This window comes from Scomber scombrus, chromosome 15, assembly GCF_963691925.1.
Source record: "Scomber scombrus chromosome 15, fScoSco1.1, whole genome shotgun sequence".
Taxonomy (NCBI): domain Eukaryota; kingdom Metazoa; phylum Chordata; class Actinopteri; order Scombriformes; family Scombridae; genus Scomber; species Scomber scombrus.
In genome coordinates, this window is record NC_084984.1 from 21254414 (window position 1) to 21270497 (window position 16084).

A 16084-nucleotide genomic window follows, 5' to 3' on the forward strand; every position below is an offset into this window, starting at 1 on the left:
AACATTTTTTTTGCTTTTATATTTCATTTGAGCATGATTGTAACTTTCTCCTGTGGATTCTACCTTCTTATCTATATTGCAGCCGCAGCTGTCAGGCCCTCCCTCAGTGGTAACTTTTGACCCCGATCTAACCAGGAAGGAGGACATCGTGGAGAAACAGATCGACTTTTCGTCTGCCAGGAAGCAGTTTCTGCAAGGGGGGTCAACCAAGAAGGACGTTGCTCCTCACCTGTATTCCGCCAAACCTTTCAAATCAACAGTCAGAAGCAGTCAAGGGAGCGTTGACGTTGTTGCCGAAACTGGAGAGAGTCACGTGACCTGGTGTGACGAAGGAATTGGAGGAGAATTTACTTGTGCTCGAGCTGTGATGACAATCTTGCGTGAGGACGAGGAAAAGAGTCATTTCCAGTCAGGCTTTCACCCAGAGGAGTCTGACTCAGGATTGGACGAGTTATCTGTCCGCTCTCAGGACACTACTGTGTTTAGCTTGGATAATGTTTCCGACAGCGGGGCTTCACTACCCCCGACCCCATTGCCGCTTACACCTGTGTCACCACCTACTCCCCAGCCTACCACGCCAGTCAACGGGCAGACCAGTGGCAGTCCAACAGATAACGAGCTACAGTACCAAGCGGGGGTACTTGTCCAAAGTGCCATCCAAAATGCCCTGGCAGCTCAGAATGGAGAGGAGTGGCAGTCATCGCTGCCTGACTTGAATTCTTCACAGCTGAGCACCCCTGTCTCTCCATCCTCAGCATCTACAAATAGCCCAGTGCCAGTTTCTTCCTCCCCTGTGTCTTCAGTTGGAGCCCCCAGTTTCCGGTCACCTGTGTCCTCCAGCCCTGCTCCATCCAACCCGTCCCCCCAGCCAGACAGGCAGTCAGAGGTGAGAGTTGTTTTCCAAGAGACAGCCTCAGAATCACAGCAGGCTCAGCAGCAGCAACAGTCCTCCAGTCCAGCACCACATCTCCAGACGCCTTCTCCACCTCCCGCTCAACCCATCTCACCACCACAGAGACCCAAAGACGGGGGCCCCAGGATCAAAATCCAGTCCTCTTACGCCAGAGCGCTTGCTTCCTCAGCTCCGGCTCCGGCTCCGGCTCCAGCTCCTGCTCCTGCTCCTGGACCGACTGCAGCAGCTCCTGTCGCCAGGCCAACCCCAGTCTACCGTCCCCCTTCCCCTCCAAGCCCGGAGAAACCCGAGTTCAGCTACTTCAGTAAATATTCAGAGGCGGCAGAACTGCGGAGCACAGCAGCAGCAGCACGAGGCCCTGAGGCGGAGTCTACAGCCAGCGGCCCGTTCCGCCTGCGCTCCAAGAAGCAGCGGACTTTGTCCATGATCGAGGAGGAGATCCGAGCAGCTCAACAGAGGGAGGAAGAGCTGAAGAAACAGAGGGAGACGCAGCCTGTCGTCACTGCCCGGCCCGCCAGCTCTTCCAGCAGCAGTCATGGACCCAAAAGGACGGGGATGAGGCCAACCACTATATCCCCAGCAGATAAGATGAAGAGCAACAGCCTGCCAAGCAGACTCACACTGACAGCGAGGACAGCACCAGGTTAGTTTATACTGTAAATCTTCACAAGATTGTTTGTCATTGGTCCCTCTATGAGACAGCAGGTGCAAGGTTGTTGTGTTTTTATATAAACAAAATACACATTTCATTTTTCTCTTGTTATATGAGAAAATCCACTTACAGTATGTTTGTTGTGTTTGTGTTTTAATGCAGGAAAGATCGAGAAGGTTCGCCCCGCACCACCTGTCTCACCATCACCCTCAGAAGGAGCCCTGTCTGATGCTGGCAGCGAGGACTCTGGAGGATCTCGACCCAAAAACTTCATGCAGACTCTCATGGAAGACTATGAAACACACAAGGTGAAGAGGAGGGAGAAGTTGGATGACAACAGTGTAAGTATTTAACATAACAACATATGATTTTTTTCATGTACAGTTTGACAAAAAATAAATATTTTTCAGTGACCAGCAGCTAGTAACATTTTTTGGTGTTTAACATCAGGCCAAAAAAAAAGGAATGAAAAAAGAAGTCAGAATGTATCTTAGTGAGTGAAAGTTGCACAAAGTTGTTCATAGCTCATCACCCATCACGTACTTGTTGGTCTTAGTCTTGTGGTTCATTGGGATTTTGTAATGTCAGCTCTGTTGAAAACCACCACCCATGTTCTATTGGCATGAACAAATACTGTACAACACCACAGGGAATTTCCCAGCCTGAAGAAGGAAATGAAACTGAAAGTAAATCGCAGTTGCAGGGGGGGGATTTCTGTCCTGACTGCATCGTTTCCACTATTTGTACCCAAATAAGGCCTTTAATGCTTAGTCATTAGTAAGAAAATGGAAGTATTGAATTTGGGAGACAAATATACACTTCAGAACATTAAGGGCAATATTGCATTTCAACAACCAACCAATTTTTAAGAAACTTAACAACATTCATGCCATTGCATAGTGATCATTCATTTTTCAAGATATTTATCTGAATTTATCTTGAACAGATTATTTTAAAACAGTGTTACTGTTGCTGATCTTGTTATTATTGTTTGTCCATGATGACATCACATGTGTTGACTATGTGTTATTGTTGCTTCTCTCCTGCTGGTCGGTCAGTATGCCCGTTTGTTGCTGGCTAACGAGGTAACCACTGAGGTACCTGTCGCACCCCAAACCTCTTCACATTGCATTTACTGTCAGACCTGGGTCAGACTGAACTGAAAACTCTTAGAAAACTAATACATCCTTTTGTATATATGGGCTGTTTCTGTACAGCTTGTTTTATAGATTGAAGACTTAACAGTGTTCTATCTCACAGAACAAAGTATTTTGTCTTGTGGCCATTTGGCTTTCAGGTCAACTAAAAGGAGAAAAAGTTCCCAAATACAGAGCAGTTATAAGAGCGGAGACTCACAATGGCACTTTCTTATTCTCCTTAAAATATACAACAGTGTAGATGAGTTAACAATAAGAACCAACCTGTGCCACTTCATCCAGTTATATCTTATTTTTATGTTAATGTCCTGTTTGAAACACTAGACAACATAGAAATCTGGTCCCAGGTCTGCATGTGGTCTCACTGCTTTATTGTTCTTGCTCTGTGGTGTTGGTGCTGCATGTGCTTGTCCATTGATTTGGTGTGACCTGTGACCCCTCCCCTCCCCCATGCACATATGTTAGGCACATTCCTTCTGCATATAAAATGTACACAGCAACAGTTAAAAAAAAACCCACACAAACATTCCAAATAAAATATGTGCTCAATTTAAAAAGATTAGAAAAGGGTTTCATAGCTGATGATACTAAATCACCTAACATATTTTTATTATGTCATTATTGAATAATACACTTATATATAAGGTTAGCATTCATATTTCTTCTTGTAGATAATCACCATGCACTACTAAAGATGTATAAAAATGTCACAGGATATGGCACTTTAAGACAAAAAATATATTTTCTGACAGTATAAAATGGGTGAGGTCAATGTTCATATGCCACAACATTACTGTGCTTAGTGTCATTTATTGTTTATCAGCATTACTTTAGCTATTTATAGCATTCAGACTTAACACAGTCCACTTCACTATCACCCTGTAATCCTGGATTCCTGCACACAAAGATTTGTGAAGACATTTTTATGTGTTTGTAAGTTTGATTGTGTGTTTGGGCCTGAGTGTGTAAAGGAAGAGGAATGTGATCGGGATCATAAAACGTGGAACAACTGTGGTGTTCAAGCATGACATTTTCCCAGAGATGAAGTAAAATTACTTTTGTTTTTTTATTGTCAAATACTGCAGGTGCGCTTCATTCTCAAGGTCAATACTGGTGAAAGATTTACTGCAGGACGGTTTCACCAAGCGCTCCCCCAGTGTTTGACATACACTGCATGCCATATTAAAGTCACTTTGGTGTGATTGTGTTCCCAGTAATTCCCCTTACACATGGGTTTTTAGCAGTACATAGTAGCATGTGCGTGCATCTGATTAGCTGTTTTGTATTGGACAGGTTCTGGAGGCCACGCGTGTCACCAGGAGAAAAAGCGACATGGCGCTGAAGTGGGAAGCCGGCATCTACAACAATGAGGATGGAGAGGATGGAGAGGAAGAAGAGGAAGAAGAGGAGGAGGAGGAGGAGGAGGAGGAGTAAACTGCTCCTTTTGGAGACAGTTGGGGACTGAGTGGAAAGGAGGAGGAAGAAGAGACTGAAGGAAAAAGCAAATAGGAGGAGAGGAGAAGGAAAAAAAAGACATGGAAAGAAACAGTATTTATTTTACTAATAGTATTCTGATGATCACATGACCCACTGGCTCGACCAATGGGAGCTCACCGAGGAGGTGAAGCTGTGATGTAATTGGACCTGAGATTGAAGGCAGTAAGAGTATGTTAAGCATGTGAGAGACATTTGAAGTGTTGAGGTGAGTTTGGAGAGGAAGGATCAGTGACGCAAGAGACACTTTGGAAGGTTTTACGGTGGTTTAAGAGGAGTTTAAATATGATTTTTTTAATGAGCTGATAGACGCTGAATGAGTTAAATATTCATAGGATTTTCACTTTCATTATTGAAATAGGGGCTGAGATCTGAAGATTTTATTTGGAGAGGTTGCCTGAGACTTTTTGAGGAGGGTTTCGGTGACTGTGCTTGATAATGACGCCGATCACCAAGCAATCATGATGTATTAGTGAGGCCTCATCACACACTACTTTCAGAATCGACTTGCAGGGAGACAGGGATTTGAACCAAACGGAACCATTTATTATGTGCATCCTGCAGTGCCACAGCACAGACATAACACACAACATGTTAGTTGGAGCTCTTGCATTACCTTCAGGCATCTGCAGTACATTAAATCTCTCGTAAGTGCCGACTTGAAGGTCAGCATCCTTCAACGCTCGTGAGGAAACTTGCAAAACTTACTTCTGATTAGCATCGACTTTGCCTTAGACCGTCTGTAATAGTTGGATGCACGATATGTATGACGTATTTTATCTTCTATCCCGTATTGCTACAGATTCCGTAGAGAAAATAAGCAACCACATTAGATAGAAAGTCTGTCCGCAAACACTATTCTGCAGTGACCTCTTGTCCATAAAGCGCAGTAAGTTCAAACAGGAGTAGACCAGCAGGGAGGAGGGAAGCTAACTGCGGGTCATGTTTGCGTCACTTCAGTGTGTGTGTGTGTGTGTGTGTCTGTGTGTATGAATTTAAAGGGCTGGGTCGGGGGTTTTATATTCTAACGAAAAATCACTTATTCTACTTTTTGCTGGCTACGTCGCTTTGTTGACTTGTGCTTTCTGATGTAAGCAGTTGTTCCATGTATTATACTGAGGTAGGACTGTGTATTTGATATATGAACATGTACGTTGAGATTCCAGTATCTGCTATACCTTGCTAGCTGAGGATAAAGCGTGATGAAAAATGTTGAAAAAATGCTTTTTATAAGAAGTTGTTACAACAAAACTGAATGTTATTTAGAGAAAATCAGTCAGCCTAAGCGTTATTTAAGAAGTACTAATTGTGTGCAGGGAATTACACTCCTTTCCTATTTGTTAACACAACAAGCAGTGAAAAAAAAGCTTTGACTATCAGTAGAAAGGCTCACTAAGAGGCAGAGTTGACAGGGAGTTACATTTTTATTACAGAATTTAAAGTGAGCTTTTGTTTTGAAGGACAACAAAAGTCCACAGGATGACGTGATTTTCTGTTTTGTCAACCGGCCTCTGTGAGCGTGACGATACTGTGGATTTGTCCGGGTGTAGAAAACAAGGTTCATCTTCAAAATAGCCAAAACGAAATATTAGAAATGAGTTGGAAAACGTGTGGCTGCAGATAGAGATATTTTTAAACCACTTTAACCGAACAGTAGTAATATGATTCTGCTCTTCGGTCTTTGTTCTCTTAATAATTGAAGCCATTTGAGATTTTTTTTTTCAGCATCAGAATGTCAGGAGGACGGTGAGAAAGGTTTTCCTGTCCACTAAAGGTCACAAGTCCTGTCCAAGTGTCCTTCAACAAAGCTCCGACCTGTTTTCTCACAAGTCACACTGAATAATAATAAAATCCTCAGCTAAATGTCTGAAATATAAATGTACCCTGAGGTAACCTTGCACAAAACATAAAGAATGACACGCAGTCACCCTCAACACTAAGTAATGATTCTTTATTGTATTTATTGGGACAATCCTATCCTGTATTAGAGTGCAGGGCAAGTTTCTCTTGGCAAATGATCTGACTTGGCTGTCTTTCAGTTTTGCAGTGTGAGGGAACCGCAGTGTCAATAAGTCCACCAGCCAGAAGTGAGAACCAGGGACTTGTGCCTATAGGTGATTTGTCATTTCCCGTGAGAAGAAAAACCCACGTTGATTCCAGAGAGTCATTGTTTTTATATACATTTAATAATATATGAGATGAAAAAAAAAATATTTAAAGGACTAGTGTCCCATTTAAAAAAAAAAAAAGACTAAGATGTTTTTGCCATGTGGCAGAGGCACAGAGGATCACGAAGGAGGTACAGTGTCGCAGATGCTGAAATGACAATTTCACAAGAGTTAAAGGACAAACAAAAGAACGAGTTGGACTTTCAAACACTGTGACGCAAAGACTAGCTGGAAAGTAGACTGAGAAGTTTGCTTTCATTTTAAGATGAGGGCTCATTGTGCTGTGTTGACAGTGAGAATATGGTTACTTTTTTCAAGAACAGGATTTGAGCTGTCAAACAGTATTAAAAGCACCTGTTGTACCCATATGTTGAGTTCCCTGTGAGAAATATTAGATTTGGGAGGAAAACGTGACATGAAACCTTTTTTTTCCCCAGGATGAATAACAGATACAGATTCTTTGTATTGAACGATAGTTTTACAGTGGCCTATTTTGGGTGCCAGCTGAGTGTCTGCTGTTTGAGTTTTAAGCAACAAAAGCATATGGCTTAGTCACTAGTTTACTGTAGCTGCAGCACTACAATGTAAAACTGTTATTGCACACAAACACACACGCACACACACACACGAACACCGTCCTTGTTCCTGCTTCAAAGGACACAATCAAACCACACAATCGGTCGGAGTTCTCATTAAAAAACACTTTTAAAATGGTAACAGACATCATGCACACGCTGAGGATTTCTTATTGTGTGATTCATTATGATTATTATTATTATTATTATTATGCTTTTGTTGTTTGAATTCATGGTGCAGAGATGATTTTATTTATCATTTTAAATGCTGGTAGCTTGTTTTTACCCTCAGAAGTGCCCGAGCTTCAGTGCGGGACTCACACTGACTGTGTGTGTGATAATGCAATCTTATTATACAGTATATAACCTCTGTTCCTATGTTAACCACTTGTATGCTCATATTCTGCTTTGTTATTTTATAGCACATGTAAGGCTCACAATTACACACCTACTATACATATTATGAATATTTTCTCATTAAAAACAAAACTTGTACATTTTTGTGTGATTCTTTTGTGTGTTTTAGTATAACTCTAAGTGTTTTTTTAATTTTAAGCAATTAACTAAAAATCATACGCTGTCAATACGCTACCAATGTTTTTCCTAAGCATATTATGAGTTTTCAGATTATTACAGGACTGAAAATCGACAAGCAAAAAACTCACTTGAGATCAGGAAGACATATATATAGCAGTCAGCTTTCCTGTTTATTACATCATGTTAAGTGCAATAAAGTGCTCATTCAGACCATTGTTTTGCAGCAGCTGCACTCTTTAATTTTAGGTGTTGGGTTTTCCTTCAATAATCCAACTGAGAAGAGTTATCAACCGTTATAATTAGTTTATTAATTGACTTGTCTGTGTAATTGTTTAAGTCACTAATGGACCAACAATACTGGTTCAAGAGTATTAGAAACATAATCCATAGTAAAAGTGACCATTAGCTGACAAACTGTGATGGATTACCTGCAGGTTATCAAAGTTCCTACAAATGTCTGCAAAGAAAAACTGTGTGTTCAAAAATTTTGAAATATTTCATATTTTTCCTTTTTCTGAATGGAATATATAATATAATATAATAATAGCCTTGTTGGAATATCATGCTTCACTTTCTCTTTTGGGTGTCTGTGTTTATCTGTTCACTGTTAAAACCCACAGGAAACACAACAAAAACCCATCAGATGGTGATAACCTAAAAATCTGCACCTGCTACATCAAAAATGATGAAACTGAGCTGAGAAAGGTGGTTTCCCAAACGACACACACACACACACACACACACACACACACACACACACACACACACACACACACACACACACGCACACACACACACACACACTTTCATCACTCCCTCCAGCCAGCTGAGCATGAGAAGGAGGAAGAAGAGGAGGCGTGGCGGTTTTTATTTTCACGCATGCAGGAAGAAAAGCAGTGAGATGATCGTGCTTCTCTTATTCAGAAGAACCTGCGCAACCACATTGTTTATTTCTGCATTTCCTCAGAATGAGTCTGACTTTACTTTAAGTTTTAACAAGTGGAGGCTGCCGTTACACTCTGAATCGTCAATAAATGCAATCATGGTGATGACGGGTGTGTGTCAAACAATCTTCGCGGTGCTCCGGCTGATAGAGCCGACCGTCGTGCTCGAGGAGCTGGCCAGCGCTCTGTTCGACACCGCGCTGCTGCTGGTGGTGAAGGACCGGTCTGCCAACGGTACCGACCCGCACATCTCCAGAGAGGAGAGCCAGCAGAAAGCCATTACTAACTTCTACCTGACTTTCAACCTCATAATCCAGCTGACTCCGATCTTACCCTCCATGCTGCTGGCCTGGTTAGGAGATCGAGGCTGGAGGAAAGCCCCGATCGTGGTGCCCCTGTGCGGTTACCTGCTTTCCAGGATCATGCTGCTGTTGGTGGTTCTCTTCCGCCTCCCGCTGGAGGTGATGTACGGGGCGGCGACTGTCTTCGGACTGTCCGGGGGTTACTGCGCATACTGGTCCGGGGTGATGACTCTGGCATCGCTCGCCTCCACCACGGCTGACCGATCTAAGGTCAGTGCTCCCGGGTGATGCTCCCAAAGTCACTACATATCATGAAAACCTGCTTTTATCATCCAGTAACAAGATTATACTCTTATTTGTTGTAGGCTATATTTGATCCCTAGTTTATAACGTCAATATTCAGAAGCACCAACCTTATAGTACTAGTAAGCTACCTGAATACGTTTTCCATTGCTGGTGCCAATTTTCCATCATTGAATGCAAAGTTTTGCACTGAACTAGACTAAAAATAAAGGAAAAACACAATAAAACTGAATAATTAATGTGCAATAAGTTTTCATGAAGCTTAGTAAAAACATAAGATTCATTTTTAATGTGTGTTCCATGCAGGTGATAATGAGAGTAGAGTTGCTGTATGGGGCAGCAGGTCTGGTGGGCAGTCTGGTGTCGGGTCATCTGTTCTCGCTGTACAGCGCCAATGTGGGACATGGGACCATCCTGCTGTGTGTGGCCATTGCTCTGCTCCTACTGAGCCTCTTACACTCCTCGGTCCTGCTGAAGGTCAGTGTATTTCTGGTGTTTGTTTCTATAAGGCTGCATGAGATAAGGATCAGCTCATCACCATTCAAACAAATGTGTTATTGGATCAGTATTAACTGTGCCACATTCAGCAGGCTTAGGTTTATCATTTGGATCAATTCATCTGTTGTAATGTTGATTTGGTAAATAGATCCATGTGATTCTCTCATTTACAGTTTTTAAAAACTTATTTTCACTTGAGGCAACAGTGTGACAGTAAACAAGTTTTCAGTGAACCACCAGCAAATGCAATATTAATTATTTTAGTGCAGATGTTTCTAATTGATCAGTGAGTGATGACAAGTGATGTGAAAATAGATGAATTAACGCCACAGCTGCAATGATTAACAGATTAGGAAATCAATCATCAACCATTTTGATAAGTGATTCGTTGTTTCAGTCATATTTCAAGCAAAATGCCAAATACTTGATGGCTCCACCTTCTCAAATGTGATATTTGCTCTTTTTCCCCTATATGACAGTTAATTTAAATAGACTGTTAAACAGACAAAACAACCAATTTGAAGACATCACTATGGTCTCTAAAAATCTGTGAATGCCATTTTTCCCTATTTACGAACATTTCATAGTCTAAATGATTAATCAACTAATTGAGAAATTAATCAGCACATTATCGATAATTACAATTTTGGCTTCCTGTCATCTATAAAAGTCTGAGAATTGCTTCTTTGTTGCCCTCAAACCTGCCCCACCTTTGAAAATAGATTGAACTGATGATAAATCACCTGACCAAATTCCTTGTTTGTTATTGGCAGTTATTGAAACCTTGCCAGAATAAACTTGCTCTCAGTAATCTTGGCTGGATTTCAGTCTTGACATCCCTTTCAGCAAACTGTCACACTGTCAGAACCACAATTTCATCAAAATGTTACAACTTTTATATCCCCAAATGTGACCTAAATAGTGACCGAACCACAGCAGGGAACTAATTTTTTACTTATTTAAAGGTGAAAGATGTATCCAAAGAGCCAGATGAGGACGGCCACATCCTTTCTCCCACAAATGGTAATGTTGCCACCCAGGCTCCTGCTGGGAAAAACATGGTAAACATGGTTCTGCTGTTTGCCGCTGCTATCATGTACACCAGTGCAGTGGGCGGAGCCATGGAAGTACTGGGCTCCTTTGTGTTGAAAGCGCCGCTGAACTGGAACGCCAAGCAGGTGACAATTTGGCCTCTTTGTAATGTAAAGTAATGCATTAAGGTATTGATGCATGTAAGAGAGCAGGATTTTGCTCCTTTAGAAATGGTTTAAAAAAAATTGTAATCAACAGTAATTATGTAAAAAAAAAAACGTTGCCACCAGTTTTCACATTGCAAGTAGACTGGAATTCTTTCACTTTCTTTTTTGCTGTCACATTTTCTCATTTACCCTCTGTGTCTCACTTCTTTCTCTTTGTGTCTCCATCGCTCTTTTTTTTCTTTCCCTCCAGGTGGGTTATGGGAACGCGGCAGGCGCTGCAGTTTTCTTCACCAGTTTTGTCGGCGTCATCGTGTTTCGCCGCTGCGTCAGTGATGCAGCTCTCATCATGATTGGCATGGTGTCGTTCGCCTCGGGAATATACTTCATGACCTTTGTCACGGCGACTTACATGTACTACCTAGGTGAGACTGAGAAGCTCAGAGGCAACACAATCTGACATAGATTCAAATGTCAGGTTCAGTTCCCAGAAGTGCAGACAGATGTTTTGTCAGTGTCAGTAAAACACATCTGGATTTTTATTCGGATGAATTCTAGAGTCTAGAGACTTTAAAATAAAAATTAAGATAATATTGATGTTAATACTAATGATAAATCTGCTTTAATATCATATCCAGCATTTACAACACATCAGTTATCAGTGTAACTCTGAAAATAGACATTCTCAGACAAAAGGAGCAATGCATCTGTTTTATTAGTTTATTCACTCATGTATTGTGTTTTCTTGGATTTGTCACAGAGTCCACTTACATGGTATTGATTACAGTCCCTCAAACACAGCAAAAATAACCCCAAAACAAAACAAAATAGGTGCCAATGTTTTGTTGGTTTTGTCGGTTTGACTATAGATTTCGCAAGAATGAGGAACTGAATTCATATAAACTGTGTGAAAAGTCAAACTGCCCAAATATCTTTACTTGTCTAACCTGTTGTAAATAGGCCTGACAGGATCGTGTGACACAATTAGGTTATCAGCAGAAATCATTACAATACAGGAACTAAAATCAGGAACTGAGAATCAATGGAAGCCATCAAATTTGTGTGTTGCGGTACATTCACGCTGGAAGCTTCCTGTGTGACAGAGAAACTGATATGTATGTAGGCATATTAGTCATGAAGATATTTTTATATAATATAATTATTTTTTTAACGACGTAATAATCCAAAAGATTCTCTTTTTTTAAATTTTCATTTTTAGTGCTCTCCTGTTGATACTGTTGCTAACTCCTGTGAATCCCAAACAAATAATAATAATATAATTTTATTAGCAACAGGGAAAAAAAACTACCAGACAAACTGTGCACACATCATGGAAAAACCTGAAATCGTGAAATGGATGTAGAATCAGGATTGTTTTACAGAGAGGAGAGCTGAACGGAAAGAAAATTCAGATATGTATATCAGAGGTCTGACACACACCTCGCCAAAGATAGAAAAAAGTAGCTGCACAGCAGTGGCGGGGTAAGAGGACTTCAGAGAAAAAAAATAAAAAAAAATATTAATCAGCGTTTGTTTCCCTGCAGCTCGCTTGCTTACCCTGTTTGCTCTCATCCCGATGCCCACCATCAGATCTCTGCTCTCACAGCAGGTTCCAGCATCCTCATATGGTGAGTATGCAACGTGTGTGTGTGTGTGTGTGTGTGTGTGTGTGTGTGTGTGTGTGTGTGTGTGTGTGTGTGTGTGTGTGAAAATGCAATAAGTGAGTAATGAAAACAGGAGAGATAATTGAACAATAAAACTAATTAAACCAATAGCAGTATAATTGAAACATGCTGCAGATTGTTTCAACACATTAATTTGACTAAAAGGGAGGAAAATGGAAAATAGTACTAATACTATCGAGAGTTGTTGTTAACAGGCTCAGATTATTAAAGGGTAAATTCAGTCAAATTACTAAAACAAACTAACTAAACTTTAAATGTCCATGTCCACATGTGAGTATTATATTGAGATAGAAGAAATATTGCTACTACCATTTAAGATTATTCTATTTGCAGCAACCTCATAAAACTAGACTTTGGAATACGTGCCAGATGTCTGTCAGTTCAAGGAGCAAAAAAGGGCGAGTGTCTCAAAACTCAGCATCATTCTGTAACTGCATGGTGGAGGAAGAGGTCTTTTGGGCTGGGTTGGCCTAGTGACCTCTGAATCATCAGAAAGTTCATGGAAGGCCAGTAACTAGGCGAAAACATGCAGAAAGACTTCATTTCAGTGCAGTTGTTTACAGTACAATGCAGTGTGTGTACTACTACCCTGATCCCCATCTGTCTTATATTTGGATTTCCTAAGGAAAAGATTTAGACACTTGTGAATTAGATGTTTATAGATTTCAATCAAGTTACTATCCTTTCAGTTGTATGTCAGCTCTGTTTTTGTTTCTTTGTGTGTGCAGAAAGTTTTACTTCTTTCAGACAGGTATGCAGATGTGCACGTGTATGTAGAGAAGTGTTGCATACTGGAAACCAGTCGGATTTGCTTTGTACCAAAAAATATTGCTTATCACAAAGAGCCTATTCTACCACAAGTCAGTGTGTCATGCTTCCCCTCGCTGACACATATCTACACACATACACACACACACACACATACACACACATAGACTGGGCTCACGGATGATTAGAGGAGCAGGGTTATTCATTGGCAGGGTTTTTCCACATGTGTTTGCTCTGACGTGATTGTCTGTTTGAGAAGTCAACGCAATGTAAACACACACACCAGCAACACCAACCCTTTTCCAGTCCGCACACAAGGAAACAAGATTTATCAATACATACATGTCAAGCTCTGTGTCAGATTATCTCATCCCAAAAGATAAATACATATATTAAACTTTGTTGAACCATTTTGAGAAAGTTGATAATACATTTTTCTCTCTACTTTGTTCTATCTGTTCTCCTTCCCATCAGGCATCACTCTCACCTCACTGCAGTTGAGTCTGAAGTTTGCAGGTCTGGTGTACCTCCCTGTCTTTACCAAGATCTATCAGGCAACCCTGAACAGGCTCCCCGGCTGCGTCTTCATGCTGTCCAGCATCTTGTCAGTACTGGGAATGATACCCATCAGGTACTGTCTTTTTTTAGACTGGTTCAGATCCATGTGATTGTTTGCAGATATCTCGGATGATACCGTGTTGCTTGCAAATACCCGCCACCATACATACATCCATTTCCAACAGTTACAATCTCTTCATTCTTTTGTTTAGTTCTGTTATAGCATATGGGATGAAACTTTCACTGAATTTTATTTTCTTCCAAGCCAGCGACCTGTATCGTTGGCCAAATGGAATGAGTGTGAAATATAGGAAATCGCTTTGCCATGGACTCCTTGTAAAGCAAGACAAGCAAATCATAAGCTTTTAGTAAAACAGTTTTTTTTAAACTTTTAAATACTTTTTTCACTTCTTAAGAGCAACTCATAGAGCTGCTTATTTTCTTTTCTTAGTTTTTTTTCTTTGTTCACTTTCTACAACCACATGTTCTGAGCTGTGGTGACCAGTTAGGCATAAAACAACACACAACAAAGCATATGGGGATTTAAAGCAATGAAAATCAGTTTAAATAAACCTGCTACTTTTTAATAGTCTGGGTATTTTTCACAAAAAAAAAAAAATCAATATTGACATATCTCATCTATACTCTATTAAGACATGGACATTAGGTGTGTATGAGTGCAGACTTGATTTGATGGAGGTTCAAACTTCAATGAAGAACAGACCTCATCTCCTCAAACATATTCCTTCTTTCCTCTCTCCAGTATTGTCGGCTGCAGATCACCTCAGAGGCAACATTACCAGAGGATCCAGGGTGACTGAGGCATTCAGCAGCTGCGTTTGAACAATGGCACAAGGAAAAAGGGAACTGAGATGTAAAGTGGAGAAAAGGAGAATGGTGCACTTAATCTCACTTCCTCTGCAGGAAAGAATTTCCTGTGATTCAGGAGGGACAAACTGCAAATTCAATGTTTACACGAGAGAGTAGCATTTTTTCATATTGTAAAAAAGCCCGCGTGTAGAGATGACACGCACTGACAGAGGGCACGGTGTGAAAATATATCAAACACTTCTTAAAAGTAGTTGAACTTTTGACAGAGATGAAGTCAAACATATTTCAACAGATGTCATCGTCCTGAGAAATGTTCCAATGTTCACAACTACACACCCACAAGGACCGTAATTTCAACATAATGAATACGTGTCCGTCAGTGTGTCAGACAGGAAAAATGCTATGTGAGCACCACATAAACCACACCTTCAGAAAAAGTAGTAGATTTGTAATAATTGTCATTTTTTTGTTCATGTGAACATGAGAGATTTAACATTATTCATCTGAACACACGATAACTACTTGGAATTGTTTTTTACTTTGTTTGTACAAGGTTTATTTTTCAAATGTGGCATAATCTATACTTCTCATATTTCTACTGATGTCTTAAATAGAGACACTTTGCAAATGGATAAGAATCAAAATATGCACTTTATAATATTTCAGACTGTCAACAAGAGTTACATGCTGACTATCATTTCTGCAAGTCAGAAAATTCTGAAAGTGAAGAAAAAAATGGGTTTGAAAGTGACATTTTTGACATTGTTAATGAGTTTTGTTGTTATGACATTGTAATTGTACTCATGTCATGAATTATTTTAATTCCTTTCACATTTACACACTTGAGCATTTTGTCTTTGTCTCTGTGGCCATTACTTTTTTTAATGGCTGGGATTTTCCATATTTACTTGTGACTGCACTGGCCTGTTGGAAAGGTACTTTATGGGTTAATACAGGTTTGACTTATTGTTTAAATTCCATCTTGTGTGATTTTCTGAAAAAAGAGAACACACAATACAAAATGATAGTGGATCAAAAGGGAGATTATTTAATTTTACATATCGATGATTGCACTTTTATCTGTTGACACTTTACAAAGTGCACAAATGAAGCTTATTTAGCCTAAACGACAACTAATCTTTGTATAAAGGTCAGGGAGGAAAGGAAACATTTATAGTAATGAGCCATCAAGCCGTCATTGAGTTATATAAAAGTTATACTTTTTATTCCAGTATTCCTGAGGGAGGTTTTATAGTTTTCAGTTTGATTTATTCTAACTTTATATATAACTAACTGGATGTATTGTACTGGGAAATCCTCTGTAATTATGAAATAAAAATGATAAATAAAACTTCTTTTCTGATTTTCTGCTATAATTTTGTAGTTGTATGATTATTATTATTGTTATTGTTTTGTTTTTTTTTCAATTCTGAATTTGTTTGTGAACACAAAATTGATAAGACTCAAAATAAATGTTTCAGAAGACAAAAACAAATCAAAGCT

The 16084-nt window shown here is 40.1% G+C and overlaps 2 protein-coding genes across 3 annotated transcripts in view; both read left to right on the top strand.

The window, feature by feature from the left end:
- The window catches only part of LOC133994840 (PALM2-AKAP2 fusion protein), a 75042-nt gene extending 67588 nt beyond the window's left edge, over positions 1-7454 (top strand). For both annotated transcript variants that reach the window (XM_062434025.1, XM_062434026.1), the window contains 3 exons: positions 83-1556; positions 1728-1906; positions 4016-7454. In XM_062434025.1, coding sequence (XP_062290009.1) covers positions 83-1556; positions 1728-1906; positions 4016-4156 — 1794 coding nt within the window. In that variant the 3' untranslated portion in view covers positions 4157-7454. The remainder of the gene's footprint in view (positions 1-82; positions 1557-1727; positions 1907-4015) is intronic.
- Positions 7455-8389: 935 nt separating this feature from the next.
- LOC133995439 (solute carrier family 46 member 2) lies at positions 8390-15939 on the top strand. The gene is made up of 7 exons (XM_062434829.1): positions 8390-9012; positions 9352-9522; positions 10509-10721; positions 10993-11164; positions 12284-12367; positions 13667-13823; positions 14514-15939. Exons 1-7 carry the CDS (start codon positions 8398-8400, stop codon positions 14569-14571), a joined length of 1470 nt encoding a protein of 489 aa, XP_062290813.1. The 5' UTR covers positions 8390-8397; the 3' UTR covers positions 14572-15939.
- The last annotated feature ends 145 nt before the right edge of the window (positions 15940-16084 follow it).